We start from the raw sequence: 9,541 nt of genomic DNA on the forward strand, positions 1-9,541 counted from the left end.
GGTCTTCAACCAAGTCGGAGTACTTGATTGGAATGGACCTAACATTGGTACCATTGTAAAGGGTCAAAGCAATTCCTTCATCATGAAAGCCTAAAGACAGTTTTCCTGGGCTCTTGGGCAGAAGGGTACACAGATTAAACAGGACTTAGAAGAGCCCCTCCAACAGGCATCAGGAACAGGGCACACATTTGCCAAAAATAGACATTTTGCTGCCATAGAAGACCTGGTATTTAAACTCTGCCTTCTGGGCTAACACCTTCTTGGGGAGGTAACAGACCCACAACACACAGGGCCACAGAACAAGTTGAATCCCATAAGATGGCACAATGGCAGGCATTACATATAAAATACACTACCATAAGCCTCCTTTTTTAACACACTATAAAGGAGGCTTATGGTAGTGTATTTTATATGTAAGGCCTGCCATTACTACTAAAGCCCAACATCAGGCTGAAAGAGGGAAACAATATCAAGAAAAATAAATTAATCTTGGGGGACTCAGAGTCGTTTTTAAGCTGCTAATGAAAAAAATGGGTTGGAGTGGCAAGAAAGTAGCTCTTCATATAACCTTGCTCTAATGAGCGCTGCGTTTCAGAAAGTTCCAAGCTCTCTGCTGAAAGCATGTGGGGATCATGTGCTGCCACAGGACCTGCCAGACCAAATGAGGCCAGGTCCACCCAGCCCAGCATCCTCTGACAGTAGCTAGTACCACATCTTTCAGCAGAAGATACAAGAAATTCTGCAAATGCAGTTATGTGATAACTTGTCCACAAGGGAAAGTTCCTTTGGTTGAAGCTGGTTTATGCTCTGAAGCATGAAGGTTTATATAACCCTTTCAGTACACTTCTTTTAAATATTTACTACTATAACTAAATAGTCTTGTGGTCTAGTCTGTATAGATGTCTAAACCTTTCCTGAATCCTGCTAAGCTTTTGACCTCAATAATTTGTGGTAAGAATTTCCAGAGGCTAATTGTGCAGCATATGTGAAAAAGTATTTCCTTTCATCAGGTTTAGGAACGATTGAAGGTCTAGAAAAATCTGCCTTACAGTAATAGAGTAAAGAAGCTCAATCTATTTCGTTTATCCAAGAGAAGTGGAAGAGGGGACTTAATCATTATCAAGAAGAACCTACATGGAGAGAAAATATCTGACAATAGAGGGGTCTTTAATCTAACAGACAAAGGCAGAACAAGATCCAGTGGCCAGAAGCTGAACCCAGAAAAATTCAGACTAAAAATAAGACACTTTTTTTAAAAACAGTGAGGGTAACTAACCATTGGAATATTTACCTACGGATATGGTGGATTCTACATCACTTGAAGTCTTTAAATCTAGATTGGATGTATCCTTATAAAAGATGCTCTAGCTCATCCAGTTATTGGGATTGATGCAGGAATGGTCTGATGTAATTCCATAGCCTGTATTATACAGGAGGTCAGACTAGATGATCATAACCCTTCTGTCCTTAATAATGTGCAACATTGCTCCTTTCAGTTTTGCTCACTTCCCTTTGTCCTTGTATTATGAGTAGGGCCCTAACAAATTCACAGCCATGGAAAACGTGTCACGGACCGTGAAATCTAATCTATAACCCTGCACAGGGCTCCAGCTGCTAGTCCTCTGGGGATGGGGAGGGAGATGACTTCCTCTTTCCCTGCAGGGGCTGCCCTTGGGGCAGGTCACACCCACCTCTGGGATCTCCTCCAGCTGCAGGAAGCTCCACGGCTCAAGCAGTCGCCTCCCCCGACACGGGAAGGCAGGGGGCTCCAGCTGTCATCCCCCCAATGGGGCAGGAGACTGCCAGGAAAATGGGACCTATGGTAACCCACCTCTCGAACCCTGTGACCCTCACTTCTCTGCTTCTGCTGGCAGTGGCACTGGCTTTACAGCCGGGCACCCAGCCAGCAGCCTTCCTCTCTAGCTACCCAGCTCTGAAGGCAGTGCCACTGCCAGCAGCAGGGCAGAAGTAAGAGTGGCATCCCATGACCCCCCTAAATAGCCTTGTGACCTTCCCACCCTTACCTTTTGGGTCGGGACTCCCACAGTTACACCACCATGAAATTTCAGATATAAACATCTGAAAACATGAAATGGACTAATTTTAAAAGCACCTGGTTGTGAAACTAACTAAAATGGACCCTGAATTTGGTAGGGCCCTAATTATGAGATACCACATTTCCTCTCTAAAGGTCTGTCTATACTGAAATCCAAAGTGTGTGACTGCAGCTCAGGTAGACAAATGCATGCTAGCTTTAATCTATCTAGCATGGATAAAAACAGAAGGAAGCTGCAGCAGCATAGGGTTGAGTGCCAGGCATTCTAATTTACCAAGTTTATATCTTAACTTTCTCACACTGGTGTATAAATAGACATAGTTATATTCTGAGCAGGTGCCCAATTTTGTAAATCCATGATCTGACACCTCATTGAATTAACAGAATTTACCTCTGTGATCACAACTTGCCCCTCTTCCAGTTCAATAGCAATTTCTGTCTGAGCCTTTTACCAGATACAGAGATACCTCACAATACCAAACGGAGAATCATCATGTTTTCCTGAAATTCAGGAAAATTCTGATATTTCTTTTCACATACTTATTCTGACACAAAAACAAAAAAAATCAGTTTTAAAAACAATTCCATATAAATTTACAATGGACACACTTAAAAAGTCCTTTCCTGCTTTAGCCATATTATGGTTTCCAGCAATATTTCCTATACCTAACATGCAGAACACTGCCAGAATTACTAGTATCTCTAAAACCAGAATGAACTTAAAGTGCATACCCAGAGTCTGTTGAATGACACTCCAAACACAGAGACTAGCCTGTCAGAACCAGTTTGAATTAACATACTGAAATCTGTAGAAAGTTGCCACCAGTGTACTAAAACTATAGATCATTATCAGCCATAATAAATTCTGTTCAATATTCAAGATACATATCCTCATAAGTTATTAAACACAGTGAGTAAAAGCAATAATTATAACTTTGTAGAGCCATCATTCTGAAAATCTGTCAGTACAACAAAAAACATTACACCCCCCCTTTGCATGTGGTGTCTGTGGTTTCATACCATACCACAACAGTAAGATCTCATATACAAATCAGATTAGGTAAGCTGAATTTTCAAATGGAATTCCTCAAAAACCTCAAACTTTTAATAGATGGCAGCTTATTTTAGATGATAAAAACTATATTAATGCAATGGTATGGCATATTTCCGCATCCAGAGGGGCCAGGAAATATACAATCATGGTGCACACAGCAGCTGCAACTTGACTCTTTTGTGCATATATAGTGTTTTCTGTGACCATGTTTAACTACTAAGCATTAATATATATATGTAATAGAGCACTGTTACAAGGCATTTAGAACTTTATCTTTCAATTATCCAGAACACAGCGCACTGTTATTGCTACTCTGCACTTAACTCACACTGTAGTGCCTAGGTATCAGAGCACATGTAATATCGTTAATGGTTATGCACTGAATACTAGGGATCAAATCCATCCTTATGTAAGCAGAGTCAGGATGAGCTCTACCCTGACATCTGGTGGTGAATTATGGCAAGTGTGGAAAAGAACTTCAGGGGCTGATCTTGTTTGCATAGGCACACCCACCCCGCCTAGCATGAGCCCACGGCAGCCCAAAATGGTCACTTTCGCAGGTGTGGGATCCCCAGTTTCTCTGATATTGGGGCAAGAGGAATAAAGTGTTGTTACCCTGATTATGTGAATCAAGGACAATGAAACTGTTTTATGACAGAGGGTCTCACCATCACCTAAGTAGCACTCACTAGACAAGGGACATGGGTTCCAAAACCCAGTGAATTGAGAAAGGTGGGGGACAGGTATGTGTGCCTGATGGTATGGGCCCGGAACACCAATTACACTGCCTCCTCTCCCCACTGTTGAATAACAAAGCTAATTTTGATTCCATTAGGAGTTTAGCTAGAGGCTGCTGAATTGAATTCACTTTGGGCTAATGGTGCACCAGCACTGGGGCTCCCCTACTACAAGCTGAAAACACTAAAAGAGCTAAAATTACTGAGCTGAGATCACTGAGTGCTGTGTTAACTAGTGGGGGAGCCTGAAGATATATTGCTAAGCGGCTGGCAGAGCGGAACAGTTTGGGGGACGGTTGGAGCAGCCCACGGAACAGCTGGAGGAATGGAACGGCTGGTACAGCAGAGCCGTTCCGTGGTGAAGGCTGCAGCAGAACTCCACGGAGAGGCGAGGCAGTCGGCCTCGGACCACGTAAGGTGCCCCTTAATACCTGTGTGCCCCCCGCATTTCCACCCAGGCTGGGGGGGTAAAACTCTGCAGAAAAACTTTTGAACTCTGGGGCAGCACTGACCAGGGACAGAGACTTTTGGGCTGTTGGACTTTGGGGTGATTGGACTTAAGACCCTGAGGGGAAAAGGACATTGCCAAACTTACTTGGAGGTGGGTCTTTTGCTCATGGTTTGTGTTATGAATCCTGTTTGTGGTGTTTTCCCAACATAATGCCACATTGTTTCCCTCCTTTATTAAAAGGCTTTTGCTACACTCAGACTCCGTGCTTGCAAGAGGGGAAGTATTGCCTCCTAGAGGCGCCCGGGGGGTGGTATGTAATTGTCCCAGGTCACTGGGTGGGGGCTCGAGCTGGTTTTGCATTGCGTTATTGAAAAGGAACCCCTAGATACTGAACCCGGCCCTTGTTGCTGCCAACTCAGAGGGGCAGAAGGGTTACACTTACATGCATGCAGCTTTAACGGCAGCTCTGTACACACATCAGAGAGCAGAAATTGGCCTATCATCTTCAAAAATAGGTACTTCTATCCCCAGGGACCTTAGATTTATATCTGGCCAGTTTACTTGTGAAATCATAGACTCATAGACTTTAAGGTCAGAAGGGACTATCATGATCATCTGGTCTGACCTCCTGCACATTGCAGGGCACAGAACCTCACCCACCCACTCCTATAATAGGCCCATAAACTCTGGCTGAGTTACTGAAGTCCTCAAAACATGATTTAAACACTTCAAGTTAGAGAGAATCCATCATTTACACTAGTTTAAACCTGCAAGCGACTCGTGCCCCATGCTGCAGAGGAAGGCAAAAAAAACCCATGGTCTCTACCAATCTGACCCAGGGGGAAATTCCTTCCCAACCCCAAAGATGGTGATCAGTTAGACCCTCAGCATGTGGGTGAAACAGACAACTGGGAAATATTTCTCTGTAGTGACTCAGAGCCCTCCCTATCTAGTGTCCCGTTACTGGCCATTGGAGATATTTGCTGCTACGAGTTGCAGATCACCCATATGCTATTGTAGCATCAGTCACTTTACTGTCACCAGCTGTGCAGAGCCTTTATGATGGTGAAAGAATTAGTTGGATTCTCTTCTGACTTGCATATCAACAAAAAAGTTATTCTCTTGAGACCCAAGCACAATCTCTGTTGGGGGGGGTGCTGGACAGTACAAAAAACAAAAACAAAAAACAAAAAAAAAACAGCTTGATTTGCATATCCCAATTTGACCCTGCAATTCCCAGGGGGAGAGGGGGTGGATGAGAGTTCCATTCTAGTTCCACACCATGAAGACACCTTTGTAAGTGGCACCATTGTTGCGGACCTCAGTACAGAGATCAAGGACTTGAATCAGCCATGAAGCACAAACTGCCCTCTTTCGTTCCAGGTCAGGATTGAGCCACATTTACCATGGGCAGTGTGTAGTAAAAGTTCTTCACTGCTGCACACGCAGTACCTAATCAATGCTACATGAAGGACTTCAGTCTCCAGGTTTTCAGTCAGACACCTTCCACTAGTGATAAATTCATTTAAAAAACAAAATAAAAACTCATTAAAGTCTTAAGATTGTAGTGCCATATATAGTCATTAAAGCTGAGAAGTCATCTTCATTCAAACCCTCTTGTTCTCACTTTCAGAACTTTCTGATAAAAGCTTCCCTTTGGGCTGCAATTTCTCAAGCTCATTTATAGCCTCAGAGACTTTATGGAGGTTCCCAGTGGCTCTATTTCAGTTATCCAAGCATATGAAAAAGGTCTTTCACTAGTGAAAGTATTTTTAGATATTTATTTTTCCGTCCATGGCCATCAATGCTCCCAACTGGGAGTTGCGGCTCTAAGACTTCCCTTCTACCCATACAGGCAATGATGCTCAAAGCTGTTTGCAAATTTCAGGTGAGCATGCAAAAATCAAGCTTAAAATGGAAAATAACCTGCAACCTTGACTGTGCAGAGGCTACTGCCACTCTGTGATTTGGAATTGCTTTAGCTTTCCTGGTTTAAATCAGACTTTCACTACTATTTTAAGAAGAGGGGGATTGTATTTAATTTTCCAATTGTTGCTACTTTTGATGCTGAAGTTGTGTCCAACACTTTGAATAAAAAACTGAGAGGTGGACATCTTGCATTACATTTCTGCGCAGCTGTATGAGTAACCTGCACTTCTGCCCTGGCTAAGCAGCTCCCAATTAGGAGGACATGAAGAACAAGCTCAGACATGTTCTGATAAATACAGAGGGAACCTACCTTGGTGGGGAGGATGGTGAATATGCCAAGCTGAAAGGGAGAGCCAGTCAAAGATTATAACCTTGTGGCCATGGTACATAATCCATCAGTTTTTTCATGATTTTGCATAGAGGGTTGAAGAGGGATATATTTGTATTTACAGGAGTAGATAAAACACTGTACAAAACTAGTGAACCAGTGTTAATTACAGACCTGGGATTTACTGGTAGGGCATAAATAAGAAACAATTCCACTGTGAGTCAGAAGAATTTTTACCTTATGCAAGAGTTTACATTGCTCCTGATGGTCAACGTGCAAATTCCGCCACTGGAACCGCAGCCTGCCAGTTAACCACTGGAGATATCTGACATCTACTTCTCTTTTCAAACAAGGTTCGAGTGCTATTTCGGTCCTGTCCTTCCAGCTGTTAGAGAGATTATCTTCACACTAAAAGCAGAAGATAGCAACAAAATGGTTTAAATCTTTGTCTACATTTTCAAGTCATTAAGCAGTAGATAGCAGACAGGATGAACAGGACAAACACCAGCCAAAAAAAATAATCAGCACCAGAAAAGAAAAGAATCCCCTGAAAATGAGTCATAAATTTTGGAGAGGTAGAGGAGTAATAGGACCTTTCTGCACCTATGGTGGGTATGCCCTAAAATAATAGTATTTTGGAGGAAAGTAAAACGAATTTTGAAGGTAACTAAAGACACGCTACCCACAGAACCCATAGTGATTCTACTAGGTTACAGCCTTAGAGGCCCAGCTAGGGTGAGGTTGGCTGAAGTGGAATTAGGGGCCCATAAACCCTAACCCATAAGTCACTATCTCATCCTTTTATCCAGAGTAACTCTACTCCTGTACATAGACTTCTGTGAGGCCACTGCCTCGTGCTTGTATCCTGAATGACCAAGGGGTGATTTTAGTGGAAATGAGATTTTTATCGTTTTCCAACTTTCACCAAAATCAACAGGGTTCTGCCCACTGATACCTAGAACATGTCCTGAAACTGATCAAATGTAGTTTTCAAAAGTTATCACATTACATAGAGACAAAAAGAGAAACGCCATCAAGTTGTGTGTAAAGCCTCAACTTCGCTCGGCCAAAAATACTATCAGGCAAAAATGTTGCATGGTTCCTACCTGACGGGCTGATTGTCCCTTCCTCCCTGTCTCTAAGGCAGAAGCTTTCACGTGAAAACCAAAGAAACCACATTTAACTGCATGCAAGGAAACACCCAATTCTCCAGGTTAGCACAGTGCATTTCTATGAGAAAAATTCTTTGGAAGATAAAGCTTTTTCCATCCAAAATTTGTATGCAGTGTAGTTGTTGAGTATCTTGAGCAACAGGAAAACTAGAAAGAAATCAATTATCTTCTGTCTTATGGTCAGTGTGGCAACCACCTGACTAAGTATTGCACCCTGATGTCAGCCCAGTCAGCTAGAGGAGCTGAGTCAGTGACCTCACAAAGGGACTTGTGTCTTGCCCTTAGCCCTTGCAGGCAAGCTCAGCATTTTCTCCAAGCTCTGTTTTGCCTTCTACCAAAAGAAAAGGAGGCAGCAGCTAACAGAAGATTATTTCAATCCATCAACCTCTGTGTTCTGGATCCTGTACATGCCACACTGTTCCACCTCTACATACGTTGAAAGAAAAGTTAAAGTCTCAGCTTTACCGGGGGAGCATTAGCTGGTAACCCTGGGATCCTGAATGCTTCCTGCACCTGGAGAGGTAGGTCAAATTTTGAATCTATGATGATTCACTTCCTACATCAGAGGGGTAGCCGTGTTAGTCTGAATCTGTAAAAAGCAACAGAGGGTCCTGTGGCACCTTTAAGACTAACAGAAGTATTGGGAGCATAAGCTTTTGTGGGTAAGAACCTCACTTCTTCAGATGCAAGTAATGGAAATCTCCAGAGGCAGGTATAAATCAGTATGGAGATAACGAAGTTAGTTCAGTCAGGGAGGGTGAGGTGCTCTGCTAGCAGTTGAGGTGTGAACACCAAGGGAGGAGAAACTGCTTCTGTAGTTGGATAGCCATTCACAGTCTTTGTTTAATCCTGATCTGATGGTGTCAAATTTGCAAATGAACTGGAGCTCAGCAGTCTCTCTTTGGAGTCTGGTCCTGAAGTTTTTTTGCTGTAAGATGGCTACCTTTACATCTGCTATTGTGTGTCCAGGGAGGTTGAAGTGTTCTCCTACAGGTTTTTGTAGGAGCTCAGCAATAAATTGTGCTGTGTCACACAAGGAAATAAAGAAACAAATCAACAGAGCCAGACATGTACCCAGAAGCCTCCTGCTACAAGACAGGCCCAAAAAAGAAACCAACAGAACTCCACTGGCCATCACCTACAGTCCTCAGCTTAAACCTCTCCAACGCATCATCAGTGATGTACAACCCATCCTGGACAATGATCCCTCACTTTCACAGACCTTGGGAGGCAGGCCAGTCCTCGCCCACAGACAACCCGCCAACCTTAAGCATATTCTCACCAGCAACCACGCACCGCACCATAACAACTCTAACTCAGGAACCAACCCATGCAACAAACCTCGATGCCAACTCTGCCCACATATCTACACCAGCAACACCATCACAGGACCTAACCAGATCAGCTACAACATCACCGGCTCATTCACCTGCACTTCCACCAATGTTATATATGCCATCATGTGCCAGCAATGCCCCTCTGCTATGTACATTGGCCAAACTGGACAGTCACTACGCAAGAGGATAAATGGACACAAGTCAGATATCAGGAATGGCAATATACAAAAACCTGTAGGAGAACACTTCAACCTCCCTGGCCACACAATAGCAGATGTAAAGGTAGCCATCTTACAGCAAAAAAACTTCAGGACCAGACTCCAAAGAGAAACTGCTGAGCTCCAGTTCATTTGCAAATTTGACACCATCAGATCAGGATTAAACAAACACTGTGAATGGCTATCCAACTACAGAAGCAGTTTCTCCTCCCTTGGTGTTCACACCTCAACTGCTAGCAGAGCACCTCACCCTCCCTGA

General features: G+C 43.4%; 1 protein-coding gene across 1 annotated transcript in view; it reads right to left on the minus strand.

Moving 5' to 3' along the window:
* The window catches only part of LOC112107422 (tubulin epsilon and delta complex protein 1-like), a 180,318-nt gene that overhangs the window by 122,426 nt on the left and 48,351 nt on the right, over positions 1-9,541 (minus strand). Inside the window, exon 4 of the mRNA XM_026656188.2 lies at positions 6,793-6,963. Within this exon, the coding sequence (XP_026511973.1) occupies positions 6,793-6,963 (171 nt within the window). The remainder of the gene's footprint in view (positions 1-6,792; positions 6,964-9,541) is intronic.

This window comes from Terrapene carolina, unplaced genomic scaffold, assembly GCF_002925995.2.
Source record: "Terrapene carolina triunguis isolate 2854851 unplaced genomic scaffold, T_m_triunguis-2.0 Scaffold212, whole genome shotgun sequence".
Lineage (NCBI taxonomy): Eukaryota > Metazoa > Chordata > Testudines > Emydidae > Terrapene > Terrapene triunguis.